General features: G+C 41.1%; 1 protein-coding gene across 7 annotated transcripts in view; it reads left to right on the top strand.

Annotated features, from left to right (window-relative positions):
• The first annotated feature begins 15,120 nt into the window (after nt 1–15,120).
• ppp1r12a (protein phosphatase 1, regulatory subunit 12A) overlaps nt 15,121–15,570 on the top strand; it is a 64,794-nt gene continuing 64,344 nt past the window's right edge. For all 7 annotated transcript variants that reach the window (XM_008276477.1, XM_008276472.1, XM_008276475.1 and 4 more), the window contains exon 1: nt 15,121–15,409. In XM_008276477.1, coding sequence (XP_008274699.1) covers nt 15,173–15,409 — 237 coding nt within the window. In that variant the 5' untranslated portion in view covers nt 15,121–15,172. The remainder of the gene's footprint in view (nt 15,410–15,570) is intronic.

Raw genomic sequence — 15,570 nt, 5'->3', positions numbered from 1 at the left:
GCTCCGAGCTCCACTTGAAAAGTTGAATTCATGGCGCTGATCTGGCAGCGGAGCAGGGCCAAACTTGCCAACATAACAGCCTTTCATTCGCCGTTTGTCTGCGCTGTCACACATGCACCGGTACTTCCCCTCGATCAATCTCTCTCACTCACACACACACACACACACTCAGCTCGCCCACACAATCTGCTCCATCACCCTCCTTCTCCTCTTGTTCAGCCTCGCTCTTGGTCTCTCCCCTCCCCTCCTCTACTTATTTTCCTCACTCTTTCACTCTTCACTCTTTCTGTGAGCGAGTGCGTGGGTCGTGTCCGGTCAGGGTTCATGTGCGAGGCGGTGGCGGCGGGGTGAGAGCCGGACCATGTGGGGTCCGACTGACATCTGCAGCGATACAGCTAGAGAGGGTCACCACGGCAGCAGAGAAAGAGCTGTCCTCTTTCCAGTCTTTCAGTCAGATGGGTTCAGGAAAACTGAGCCTGACAACTTGCATTCCTTCGTGTCTCTCTCTTCCTCGGCATTGAAACATCCAAAAATGATCAAGTGTGACCTTGACAACATGATGAGTCCATGTTACAACTGTACAAGTGCGCATGACAAATGATGCATGGCCTCCTGCTGTTTTGTGTTTGGTGTAGTTCATCTCCACCGTCTTACAGTATGTTTGTAAAGTATGTTTTACTCATATTATGTTTCGTAGCGTGTCTACGAGTCTGTGCTCAGTCACTCTGTGTTCTCGGCTCCCAGGGGGAGAGGAGATGAGGCTGGGAAGCTCTGATGGGAAAGTGGGCCAGCGCTCTCAGCCCTCCACTGGAGAGCTCCTTAAAAGGCCTGGAGAGATGATGTCGTGGACTCTTTCCTTTTCCCCCCTCTTATGTTTTTTTTCCTCCCTCCAACAGCAGCAGGAGAAGCCCGGCAGCAGAGCCGGGCTTTGGCCAAACTCATCATACACATGAGAGAAACACACGACACTGATGACTTCATTGAGCTGAAATAGGGCTTCCATCCATCATTAGCCTGGAAAGGCTTGTTATGAAAGCTAGGATTTCCTAGATTGGGAGTTATTCTACCCTCCTGTACTCAGTCAGTCTGCTTTGACTGGGTATTTTTAAATTATGCTTTTTTTTTTTTTCATAAATTGTGGAACTGCTGCAAAGTTCCCTTTATTACAAAGCAAAAGCAGAAATAAGAAGTAAATGCAATGTCACGATCGCAACAAGAGATGCAGAAGTGGTCTTTTGTAAGCCTGGCTTGGCTAAGAGTGAAACCTTGTCATTTAGACACATTTTGCATCCATCAGCTGGAGCTGCCACCAATCAGCACGCACTAAATAGCGGATGTGCTCTCACGCAGCTGCTGGCCTCCACGTTTCAACAAGCCACATGAATTTTTTCCATCACAGCCCGTGCAATAGGGGTCAAGATCCACTTCATGTACACAACAGCCCAAGCAGATCCCAATGCCCCCTTTAACCTCACACACCATCATTTAGAGGGCTTTGCGCTGGCTTTTCCCAGGTGAGCTGCAGCGCCTGCAGTGGGATGCGTCAGGCGTGTGTGGGTGAGCGCTTCACCCTTTCCTCACGAGGCTTTAATCTACGAGCCATCTGCTGTTATCTGGGGAATGTTCTCCGCACACTTCATGGACATATATGTACCAGGCCTTTGACGTCTTTGCTATTTTTAGCACCGGGCCGCCACTGGTGGTTGTTATGATGATGTCACATGGGCTGATAAATCTGATTGTTTATCTTGGATTACACTTCCTACCCGCTTTTAATGTTGTGTTTGCGTGTGTTTATTTATTTGTCCAACTGAATTTCTGTGGCTGTGTCCGAAATCACTCAGTATACCCTCCATAGTGCAATGTATGGGGTGTAGGGGAAACAACAACGATTTCCCTGAGGTTCTACCAAGGGGATCAATAAAGTTTTATCTATCTAAGTTTTATCTATCTAGGTACGAATGTTGCACCCTATATAAAGACTCAAAATATCCCACAATGCACCGGGAAAAGTAATGTACAGCAAGCAATGTGTACCATCCTGCACAATGCAACTAGAAATGCGAACGAGACAAACAAGAGCACAGAAAGTTGTCGTTAAAATGTAATTTCCTGTTTATGTTGTATTGTTGAATTCGATTTTACCCTTTTCTTAGCCATATAACAAACTGTGAATTTGATGTGTTTGCATTATGCTGCTACAGCACAAATCGTGGCTAGTGAGCGACATGAATAATAGGTCGAGTAGCATCCGAAATCTTGCATTGCAGAGATGGTCCCTTCATTGTTCCCTACAGTCCCTAGATGGGCAGTAAGGAGTGAGTGGGTGATTTCAAACACAGCCTGTGTGTTGTTTAATTGTGGGGACCTGTTTTGCCCGACTTACGTCTTGAGCTGTGTTTTGCACTATTCGACTCTTTAGTTTCAATTCTGGCCTCTATGTGGAAAAACAGTCCAAATTGATGATATTTAAAGGAACGGTTCAAAATTTTGGGGAACACTGTTGCTGAGAGGGAGATGAGATGATTGATGCTGCATGTAGCTGGAGTTAACTTTGGAATTTTATATCCCATAAAACTACAACTTGACGTTTTTACAGTCTCATTTATAAATCCTCTCCTCACCACTGGATAAATCCCATCGTCATTTCATTGTCATTTCATTGTCATTTCAGGTCTTTTCTTGCACCACAGCAGCCTTGCTAGGTCTTAAATATTATACAAATAATTTCGCTGGCCCAACAAAATGAAAAGAGGTTGTTGAAGGAAGTGTTACTGGAGCATTTGGATGGTTCAAAATAAGCATTTAAATAAGAATTGAAGAGCTTTATGGAATATTATCCTACAGTTTAAACAAAAAATAAAACTTTTGATGGAATATGTGAAAATGTAAGAGGAGGATTTTTGAGGGAAGCTCTGATGTGGGGTAAGAAGGCCAATACACAAAGCTGTAGGGATTGTTTCTTTAAGTTTGTTGAATCCCTCAAAGTTTGAATCCATGTTTTTGAGACTAACATGGGTACACTGCTGTTTCAAGGAGGAAATGCTCAGCCATGATGTTAACTGCTTATTTTGCACATGATTTATCTTCCAGCGTATATAAACACCATGTGGACATGTTAACAAGGTAAGAAAAACCTGATTTTCACTGTAGGGGGTCTGTAAGGTTCATGGAGTTTAGGTTACATTTGGGAAAACGATTACTTTGAGGTGTCAGGTTGTGAAACAGGAACAATCATGGGGCCTGAGGGCATTGTGCTGCCTTCTGGTTGGATCCTGGTTAGTCAACCTTGAGACGCAAACACTACATCCCGTCCTCTACCTCTGCCCTCCCATCACTCCCACCCCCTATATCATCCTCCTCTCTGGCGCAGGTATACGAGTGGACTTGGGCCCGCTGAAAGGTACCACATGTGATGAACGGCGTCAGTCGTCACCTTGTCTGCTGCAACACAACCACACCTTGCTGTGAGGTCTAACAGATAACACAGCCGAATCTAACGCTACAATAGGTCACTGCAATTACCATGTGTCCCCGAACCCGCCCTCGGTTCATCCGAGACTTTGTCCACAGCATTCAAAAAGCACTTAACTTACATTCCTCTGGCCGCGCTGTGGACATGGGAGATGGGGATTGTGAAAATTGGCACTAAAACTGCCTTGACCTAATTTGTAGCGCTCTCTAAATTTAAACCACATCACAGAGAGCAGTTCACTAATCAAGCTCTCGTATCTGTTTAAAAAAAAACGACAGTTTGTGTGCATTTGCATTGTACGTTTTTTAAGGACAAACTCGAAAACGTACTTTAAATGAGATTACATCCAATCTCGGAGAGCAGTTTTTTTTTTTCTTCATCTCTGCTACCTGCTGTTTCACACCCATCAAAAAGTGTGGTTGAGGTGTCAGCTCGCAAAAATACACTTGGATGTTTCATTATCCAGAAACGAAATCCATCCAGACCAACAGCACCGCTACAAACCTACGGTACCGTCGCCTCTTCAGAGCAGTAACTGACTGCCCCAGTTTCTGAGGAGAGGTCAGAAATTCTTATCTTTATGCTTTTTCCAGCAACCTTTATGCTGCCTCATACAGTATGCTGCAGAAGTTAGAGCTGATAATACTGTCAGATGGCGGCATAAAGGGTAATAATCATATGTGGGTGGCTTCACTGCAGCTGAGTAGTACAAGTAACACTTATCTATTTTAGGCTGCAGCTTGAGGGCTTCCTTTGTGAAGTGTGTGGATGGAACTCAACTGAACATCACTTCTGCATAATGGTGGAGAGTTAAAAGCTGGATTTGAAGGCTGGACACTCTCTTTATCATCATTAAGGCCTCAAATGGACTGAATTTTCTTGATTTAAAGAGCTTTTTATGTGATTTCTGAGTGCTATTTACAAATGTAATTCATGCATTTGTAGCTATTCTTGCAATGAAGATTTGTTCTCTGACTGAAACCAGCTAAATGAGATTGATGCTGGTGATGACGCTGTCGTCTGCAGATATCTTCTGTAACTTATTGTACACTACCCAGGTCGTGGGAAATTGCCAAAGTTCGGAAACAAGATATATGTCACCTGTTAATTGAAAGATGAACCTTTCCACATGTGAAGCGACGTCCCTTGAAGTACTGTCCATGACAAACGACATGGTCAGTGACCGCTGACCTCAGGGAATGCGCTCACCGGGCGCACGAACCCCGACCGTCCACAGGGGTTGAGTTTAGTTCACAGCGTGTAAGTGGTATTTAAACCTGATAGGGCTGAGGCTTTAAAGACTGAACACAGCTCTGTTTTTCCTTTTCGTCAAGGTGAATGGAAATAATGAGTGCAGAGGGTTTGAATAGCTAAATCAAGAACTCTAAAACCGGATAACCAAATCCTTGAAATGATATAGGAGACAAGCGTTGCCGGTGGAAGTGGGAGTGTCCTTTCTAGCTTTTGTGGAAATCATTTCGAGGAACCTCTAATGCTGCATTGTAGTCATACAATTAGATCCGTCCCTTCACACGGCAACTCCCAACAAGCTCAATGCCCAATCATTTGACTCCCTCAAGGCTTATGAATTAAATGGACATTATTATTTCATACTTTATAAGAATTAGATATTGTTGACGATTGATATCATATACAACAAAATACCCTGTTGTGTGAAATTATGAGGTTGTGTCCCAATATTTTATTAATATCAATATATATGTGCAAGTCTCTATGTTATTATTATTATTATTATTATTATTATTATTATTATTATTATTATTATTATTATTTTGTCCCTTAACATACATTGTAAAAAATAAAAATAAAATAATAAGAACTTAAAATAAAAATAATAATAATAAAAGTAGATTTTTTCTGTTTTGGCAAATTACGGAAAATGAAAAACTAAATTACAAAAAAACTGTTAAATTCCATCCAATCAACAAAACAAATTAACAAAACTGTCAATTCTATCTACATACAACATGTATTTTTACTTTTTTTTTTTTTTTACTGTAAAATGACATCCTATATACATATAAACATAATTGAATGACCTTAAGCGATTGTTATTTTACAGACATTTGCTGTTATTTCAAATAAAACAATGTATAGTTATTGCTAAAAAAAAAAAAAAAAAGACATAATAAAAGATTATTTTAAAGCTAATAACAGCACAGTTAAATTTAGATATTATTTAAATATGATAAAGTAGGGGTTTCATGTGGATAAGTTAGCTTCCTTCATGTACAATCATTTAATTTCCTTGATTTTAAATTATCTGTTAGTGTAAGTGTGGAGTCTCCATGTTCTCCCCGTGCAGCGTGGGTTCTCTCCGGGTTCTCCGGCTTCCTCCCACAGTCCAAAAACATGTTGAAGTCAGTTGGTGATTCTAAATTGTCCGTAGGTGTGAATGTGAGTGTGCTTGGTTGTCTGTCTCTAAGTGTAGCCCTGTGATAGACTGGTGACCTGTCCAGGGTGTCCCCTGCCTTCACCCTGAGTCAGCTCGGATAGACTCCAGCCCCCCATGACCCTAGTGAGGATTAAGTGGTGTATAGAAAATGGATGGATGGATGGATAGTGTAAGTGTGTCTCTTTGTGTTGGTCCTGTATTGAACTGGTGGTGTGTTCAGCTGGGATAGGCCTCAACCCCCTGCAATTACTCATTTTATCATCTTTTAAGTCATTCTTTTGGTTTTTGAGCCACATCTTTACTGTTCTGGTTCAGGCCTTGCCTTGTTTCCGTCTGCAGTAGGCAGAAAAATCAACCCTCTGATGAAGCGATGCTCAGCACCGAGCAGCAGACGGACGGAGATAACAAGTTGCTGGTGAACATAGTGAAACATTTAGCAGCTCAAAAGTCACATATTTCCCTCAGGAGTTTTTATAGACCAGAGCTGGAAGGAGTGTGAACATTAGACTCATCAGTTGAACACAAACACAGCTCTGACTGAACGCTGCTTTGTGTGTGTAAATGGGCAGATAGTTGCAAACAGGTTCTAAGCTTTATAAAGTTGTGTTGTGCTGACAGCTTGCTGCACTACAAGCTTACCACCAAAATAAAACCATTTTACAGAATTTGTTAAGAGCACTAAAAGTTACTTATCGACTTCATATGGCCGACTCCTCATATTTGGTTGGAGGAGTGGAGACTTTGACTCCCATCTCTTTCTTTTGGAGCTGCTTTAGGAAACAATCTCTTCATGGTTAGCGTGGACATCAGGAACAATCACAGTGACTAATTACTCAGGGAGCATGAGGCCATGTGAGGACGGTTAAAATAGACCTGAATACATGTGAAGCTATCCTTCAATACACCTGCTGTTTGCTCATTTATAATCTCACAGCCCGTTTGCTTACACACTCCTCCACAGTCATTTGGATAAAGACATGAAACGGCCTCATCTTCTTCTAGCTGGACCATGATATTTATTTCTGACAGCAAGAAACTGATGATCTCTTTTTCCATGGTTTGCTTGGCTGGAATGATTCATCGTAGCTTTTAGCACTAACCCATTACAGGCTTCACCACAGCTCCAGATTTTGGCCTATTATTAGCCTCTTTTCTCTAGGAAACAAGGTCACTCAAATAGCCTTGTCTTATTAGGCTGTCACCACTCATTTGGCCTTAAAGAAACACGCGTCGCACAACGGCTTTGCATAGCCGCACACCTGACACGATTCGAGCTCGCAATCAAACGTCCGTTGTTGTCGTTCCGGCATAATGGTCTGGGATTGAAAGAGCAGAATGGAGTGATGCTCCGGCTGTAGAGACTGTGCGAAGTGAAAGCGACTGCCCTATTTCTGTCCAGGGTTAGCGCTCAGCTGTCGTCTGAGAGTCCATCACCTCAGGAACGCTCCCCCCAACCCTGGACTGTCCTGCACCCCAGTTTAGGATGCAGGGTGCTTTTGATGAGATACTGCATCTGTTTGTTTTTTTTAATCTTTTAAATTTCAGACAAGACAAAAGAGAAAATGAAACACATTTTGCAGCATTTTGATGTATAAGAAGCTTTTCATTTCAAAGTGTGTGCCTGTTTTTATCAACTTTGCTCTCGTGATGTTTCTAATTTGTGATCCAGCTCCACAACTTGTTGCGTTCGTTCTATATAGTCTCTAAGGTGGCACGAAGTGGCTGCAAGTTTGCATTTCAACCCCAAACGGTGCATTAATCACTCAGTGTCTGCTCCAAATAATTACAGGGACCTAGAGCGGATTTACGCCGCACAAACACACAAAGAAGAGCCCAGACACAAGTATGTAAAGCGGCATCCACAGCTGAGAAGAAGGCCGCAGCGTGTGACCGCGGGACGGATCGGGTTGCTATTATTATTTTGTCTTGATGAGAATGGTCTGAACCAATCTGCGCCCACCTGCCATCCTCTCAACTGCCTCTCTTTTGATTAGCTGCCATTTGGTTTCTGTTGGTCCATTTCTCTGCCTTGACACATGATTGGCCTCGGATGGAGTTTGCGTTCCTCTCCTAAATACTCTGACAGTCGAAGCCCACATGGGACGAGGAGGTGACGTTCTGCACATAGTGAGCATGCAGCAAAGTGGCCCGATCATGAGCGATGAACGGGGTTTTTTTGGGCCGAGTCCAGCACCCGATGTCACCTTGAGGTTCTGTCTAACGAATCTTCCCAGAAGAATATTTTTGTGCTTCGCCGGAGTCACACTTTACACCGTCTGCTGAGCTGCAAACTCTCACCTGATACCACAGGCCAGGACAAGCTTTCTCAATCCCACAGTGACTAATTGAAAGGGTTTGAAGGGCTGAGCAAGCGCTATCAGAGTAATTCCCGACATCACTTTTTAGAAGTCTTCTGATAACATCAAAGCATGACTATTTCTATCTGTTTGATAAAGCTGCTGTCTGGACCTGCGAGCTGGGGAAGGAGATGAGTGTGTCGGTGTCGCAGGCGCCAACAACAGGCTCTGGGTGACATGGGAACATGGGAGCGCAGAGTCTGGCTTCTCTCAGATGGGACCGAGTTGTCCACACTTCACCAGTCACCGCTCTGTGAGTGCTGTTTGTCTGGGTGACCTGCACTGACACGCTGGTAGATATGACTGCATGCACTTACTGTATGGGCAATAAAAAATAGGTATTTCCCAAGTCTGAGCTCACCTGTGTGGGAGGGCTTATATCACTTCTGGTCAAGACTGACGTCACTCATGAGAAATTGTTTTGTTGTGATGTTCAATAATATACGTATCTGAATATTTATTGGTGCCAGAAATGCCCTTTGGTTTTCATATTCTTTACTATAAAGACTAAATGGCCTAGAAACGAGGGTGTCTTTGTGCTTAGATAAGCAGACACAGTTGAATGCAACAGGTTCTCTAATCAGCCTATTACAGTTCAGAAGTAAAGAGATTAGTAACAGCTGCAAAGTCAACACAAACTATCAAACAGAAACTCCACAGAGAGGAAACATGATTCATATTTAAAGGAATGGTTCAACATTTTGGGAAATGAGTTAATGCAAAACCAATACCAATTAAATCTATCTGGGTTTCCAAATAAATGAGTTAAAAATAATGTGAAAACCTAGAAGCAAAGGTGCTGCAAAAAAAAGTATGTTCAAACATGGTGAAATACTGTAACATCTGTCTTTTTTGTTTGTTTTTAATCTGATTTGAAGACAGTAAAACTGTCTAATATTATTCTTTGTTATAAAATTAAAAAAAATTCTTAGTGCGGACATTATATACAGGACTTTTTTTTTTAACAGTCAACATGAAAATGAGGACATTATTCATTATTCAGGGAAAAGCTGTAAAATAACAATAATTATAATAATTATTTACCATTTTTCAGTCCTTAATATAATTAAGCTTTCTTTCAAATAACGGCAAATATCTGCAAAGAAACACTTTTTTTTTTTGCAGATTTAAATACAGTAAAGATCGTGTCATTTAACAGTGAAGGGTTGTAAAAGATAGAATTACAATTTCTTAAAAATAACAACAATAATAAAAATACAGGTTTTTGATATGGAAATTATTTACAGTTTTTGCCTGTTTTTTTGTTTTTTGTTTGTTTGTTTGTTTTGTTTTGTTGTTTTCTTACAATTAGCATGCAAATTTAAAAAATAATCATAATAATAATCTGTAATTTTACGATGTGTATTAATGTAATTTAACCAAACAGTAAAACTCTGTTAAATAACAGCAAATTGTTCAAAAAGTTTTCATTTTACAGCGTGATAAAATAGTACAGCCAGCAGCAGGTTAGTTTAGCTTTGACTAAAGACTGGAAACAAGGGGGTAAAAAAAAGCCAGTGAGAGAAATTTCACTTCACATAATACATGGCTTCTACATGTGCTGGTGGTCGGACCTCTGCACAGATGCAGCTGGTTTCCTCCTGTGTTGACACTTTGTGCTAAGCTAAGCTAGCTGGCAGCTGGCTATAGCTGTAAATTTGCCAAACAGAGGGTAAGGCTGGTATTGATCTTCTCATAAAACCCTCTGCAAGAACAAAAACAAGCATCTATCCCAACACATGGATCTATGATATGACAGCACCACAGTTTAGACACTGCAGGAGCCTCCAGAACACTGTGTGGTGGACAAATCGGACATCCAGTATAATGGAATATAAACACATATAGCTGCACAGAGTGAGACAAACAGCCCTCCTCCCCGCCTGTCTTTCCAGCACACTTGACTCGCACACCTCATCTGGTTTCCCTAACCACACCGGAGAGCAGTCCCTTCGGAAATACCCAATTAAAGCAGTAAACAAGAGCTTCCTCTGAGGAATCAGTCATAGGTGCTGAGGGCTCTGACACTGATGTCACGCCGCTGAGGAGAACACGACTTTTAGGCCTGTCATTGGCTTTTAATAAGCTCACTCATGCGCGTCTCAGACAAACGGCGAGAGTGCGTCGGTGTATTTTTTGTGGTATTGATGCACTTGAGTCACTTCCAGACACTTTTATCCTCTGAAGGAGCAACAGTCAGAGCAGATCAAAGTGAAGGGTGACGAAAGACAGAAAGGCATGTACAACAAGACACCCATAACAGTCAAGTCTGTCTTCAGAGGAAGATGCTGACAAATGATTTTTCCTGTAATGTATGTGATGTTGAAATCTCTGTCACTTTAATTCTTCTGGTGTCACGTTGATAGACGCTGTTATTTGCCGTAAAAGTTCATGACTAACATATGCAATACATGGTTAGTCAGCGAGCTCTGTAATTACAAATACATTAACCAAAACAAGCCACAATGTGCTGCGCCCCTGAGGTAAATACAGCTGCTGAGGGGGTACAACTCGATGCATAAACAGGATGCATCCCAGATATTTGAATAGTGTTAAGTGGAGTGTGTGGATATACATTAAATGCTTCCAGGCCTTCAGTGCAACAAGAGGCCCCTCTTGCATAAGCGTGTAGTCGACACTAGATTTTAAGCAGACTGTAGCAGACAAATGCACAGAACTCACAGGGAATATTCAAACCCCTCGCATGTTTTTACCTTAGAAATTGAATTTAAAATAAATACAGTTTGAATGTTGGGTGCAGAGCTACACACAGGGATAAGCACTTTTGATAGAAGTGATCTGTGCTTTAAATAAAAGTATCTTTAGTTATATTTTTGGATAGTTTTTCTTTTGATGTAAACCACTTACAGTCCATTTGCTGATCAAATGACCTTTAGTTTTCCAGTGATGTGCAGAATATGAATATATATGTATGTATTCACCTTTAAAATAGACTCATTTGACTGGATATTTGATCTGATACTACACTAAAAAAGTCACTAATATCATGAAACACTCCCTCGAAACTGTCATTGCATTTACATTTTTCAGCTGTTTTCATTCTTATTGTACTCATTGTTTTATTTCTTTTTCATTTTTTGTTAATTCCTACATTTTAGCATTGTGAATGTTCGTGTTTTAACTAAACTCACCATGTATTTTTCTTTTACTGCTTTTTAATTTCCAATGTGTGCGTTTATTGTAGATACCTAAGCATCACTGAACATTATGATTCCCCTCAGTGTGTTCTCTGATTCTTTAAATAGTTACATTTTAAAGTACACACGTTTACTTTTTTAAGCATAAGAATAGAAAACTTTAGTGCTACTACATATTCAGAAACTTGTATTCATAAGTTGATGGATAATGGAAAAAATCAATCACTTTAACTGAACTAAAACTCTGAGTTAAGTACAGGTTTTCACTGTTTGTGCTGCAGGAATTAACACTGTCTGCAGTTCCTAAACTGACTTTGTGTATCAGACAGATACACAAACACCTACACACAGCGTCAGAGCTGGATGTCGCCACATTGCTCGCTCTGTTCGGCCACTGTAGGGTCTCTTCCAAATTGCTCATCAGTTTCCCCTCCAGCCCTCCTGCTATCAGCTCGCCGAAGCCTCTGGCCAACAGCTTCCTGACACCGACGCTGTTGGTGTTCCACCTCCCCATGACTCAGTAGAACCACAGAAATTTCCCATGCAGTATCAGCTGAGCCGCCTGTCCCCTCTGCGTCCTAACCTCCATGAAGCGCAGGCCTTGTTTGCTGCGTTTGCAGACAATAAATCATTTAAATCTGTCTGCATTTAGCGTCAGCGACAAGAAAAATGGTCCTGAAATGAGAAAATGAGGGTGGCGTGACTTTACATAATGGCTCATGGTTACAGTTGTATAAATGTTTTGGAACATGATTTCGCGTGAACAGCTCGTTATACAGGATGTCAGCTTCAAGTTCAGGGAGTGGGTGGTATCTAATGAAGCACAAGCAGCATCGTTTTTATCTTTAAATTAACTTGAAACTGAAAAAAATCAACACCATTATGATCTGTAATGACACCTCAGTCTAATAAAACAAAAGTGACTGCATGCTTCTTACCCACAACTTGCACATGAGAAGCCAACACCACACCCCCTGCTGAGTACACATGGGTGTCTGCCAACAATAACACATAACGGTGCCAAAATAAAAAAATACTTTATGCCTGACCACCTTGTTTTTACTCCAGGTTGGACTGGACCACCCTGGTGCTTGAGTCCACTACACATTCCTAGAACTTCAAGTGTTACCTGTCAAATCATTGCAGGTACTGCGGTGGGGGAAAGCTTGTATTTTCCCTGGGAGGGCAAAGTGTTTTTATTAGATGGAAACTACACATGCAACATAGTACAACATAGGTGGAACTGCCATGTCATTAATGTGTTCATGTGTGGAAGAAAGAGGGAAAAAATTAGAGTTTGTTTGGTTAGGAGGTGAAAATGGCAGTTCCTGAAATTAAAAGAATAACAGACAAGTCACCTCTGCACACTGGAAGTTATTTCAAGTTCAGCTTACAGATGTAAGTTCCTCTGCTGCCTTCAAAATGTGAGGTAACACTTTGGTTGCTTAATTTGCTCGTCGGAGTTGTGACAGTGAAAAACTAGTGAAAAAGTTCAAATAACTTTTAAGAAATAATTGCATAAACCTAAAATATTAGGTTGAATCAAGTAGTCATGTACAGAGTAGTTACAGGCTGACTTGATTTTACATTTTGAAAGTTTAAAGAGTTTCTTCTTCATTTAACATCGAGCGCTTGTAGCTACAGCTGTTGAAGTCAGTTTTGTTCAGAGTCTTTACAAAGTCAATCTGTGAGGATGATCACAGTTAATGTGACATAAACTATAAATCTGCGGACAAAGGAATTAAATGTAATACTAACTTTGTCACAGTTTTGGTAGATATGAAGACAAACAACCCACACCTTAATTAAGATGTATTAAAGTGGCACCAAGTTTCCGCCATGTCTTTTCTTTCAAGTTTTATTTCTATAACACTGCACTGTGGGATGTCAACCTATAAAATAGTAGGTCTTTATTCATTCAATTCATCATTTTAAACTAAAATCTCAAGGTAAAGGAACGCCTACTTTAAGGTTTTAAAGTGGTATAAAAAAATATATAGAAATGAACAAAATCAATGTTAAGTGAATTGGAAAAGAAAAGTTGACTTGATGTTTTACAGTGTATGAATAGACATAAGTTCATTTTGCTCACTACAAATATTAATACATCAAAAATGAAATGAAGAGAAATGCACCTCAACTCTATGCACGTAAATACATAAACTAAAAGCAGAATGAATAGAAAAAAAAACCCAGTGTGATGCAAAAACAGCAACTACCTAAAGCAGTTTTTAACATGAGGATGAGGTATTTGGTTTGTGAATAGACACATTCATACAGTTTGGGTTTTATTATCCACCAGCGGGAAATGCATATGAAGAATGATTATGTTGTAACTCAGTCCATAAAAATGAAGTGCAGAAGCATGCACGGAGCTGGATGAAGCACAGGAAAGTCCCACAGGTAGCAGACTTCCAAGTTGCCACTGGGTTACCAGTTACACATGCAGTGTAGGAGTGTTTGTGGACTGCAATGCATTAGTTCAACATTTGCAGCCTGTTTTGATTCATTATCTTTATTTATTTTACATGATTTCATCTCTTTTGTGTAGTTTCATGAAGCACAATGTAGCATATATTGTCCCCAGTACTATAATGTATTACAGGTTTTTCGTTTTAAAAGTTTGGTTGACTGATTCCTGATCAAGAACAAACGCAATAGAAGCCGCATAGTTGGTAAGATTTCGCAGATAAGCTGAACTATCGGTGGGAAAATCTTTAGTTAATGTGGTTTATTTATAACTAACGATTAATAGAGACTAGTAAATGTTTGTTTGATGTTCTTCCTTTCGCAAATTCAGAGTGTTAAAATGAATCAAAACCAAAACAACAACAACATTTAAGAACATACCGAAGATACCCTGTTAGATTAAGACACTCAAATATCAAGTTGTCATCATGAATCATCAAGGTACCAGTACATTGTCCGACATATTTTATTGTTTTTGCAGGTAACCTAACAATATATTCTATTTTAGAAACAGTACACTGGCTGATGTTATAAGTAGTAGGACCTGGCTGATTATTGGATCTGATAGTCAGGATTTTCGCGATTATCTGTATTGTTATGCAGTCGCCTCCTATCTGTAGTTTCCATTCTGTGATCTTGAGCAATGATCCACTTGCAGCATTATCTGATTGGTTCCACGCCATGAGCACTGGCCTATCAGCAGGATAAACAACGTAGAAAAGCTGGCGTTTAATTTGACTTGTGTAAAACATACAGTGATGACAAAGGTTTTCATTTGTATTGCAAATGTACTGTGTGTAAGTTGTAAATATCGGTTATTGGTCCCTTTAATTATTAATAACTGGTATCGGCCCCTAGTTAAAAGTGAACTATGGCTTCTTTGTACCCAGCAGTAAACAACAGTCTATACAATATAAAACTGGGCAGAGCAGGGATGGTAAAAATAGCAGCTACTGTAAGTAACAGTGGCTCTCTTTGAAAATGCTTGCGAGCCAGTGGAGTGTTATGTAATATTTTCAAGTACTCTTGTCTTATTTGGTGTACACAGTCTATAAGGGATTACCCTGCTCACTCTCCCCTCATAATCTGCTCGTGATGACGTTATACTGCAGCTCCTGGGCTCCAGTTCTCGCGAGGTTATGGAAAACAATCCAGACGCCCTCTCTCTCTCTCGCTCTCGGCTCCCCCCTCCTCCTCCCCAGCCCTCCCTTCCCACGCCCCAGTGCGCTGTGGGATAGTGCCACTATAAAGTATATCCTCTCTCGGAGAAAGATAAGAAGCCCGAGACAGGAGGGGGATGAAGATGGCGGACGCCAAGCAGAAGAGGAATGAGCAGTTAAAGCGATGGCTGGGCTCGGAAACGGACCTGGAGCCTCCTATTCTGAAAAAGAAGAAGACGAAGGTGAAGTTCGATGATGGCGCCGTGTTTCTGGCCGCCTGCTCAAGCGGCGATACCGAGGAGGTGCTCCGAATGCTTGACCGGGGCGCTGACATCAACTACGCCAATGTAGACGGTCTCACCGCCCTCCACCAGGTTTGTGTTAGCCTGCTGTAGGTGTTAATGTCTCCATAAGACACAAATATCGCTCTGCTGCTAGCGACTGCTCGCCCTGGAACACCTGTCAAATGGAAGCCATTCTCATCCCGTTGTTTACCTACCTAGCTCACTCGTCCTTTTCGACGCAGACTAGGGAT

This window comes from Stegastes partitus, unplaced genomic scaffold (genome assembly GCF_000690725.1).
Source record: "Stegastes partitus isolate 25-593 unplaced genomic scaffold, Stegastes_partitus-1.0.2 Scaffold74, whole genome shotgun sequence".
In the NCBI taxonomy this organism is placed as follows: Eukaryota; Metazoa; Chordata; class Actinopteri; family Pomacentridae; genus Stegastes; species Stegastes partitus.
The sequence above is the reverse complement of the archived record's forward strand: the minus strand, read 5'-3'. Positions and strand labels throughout refer to the sequence as shown.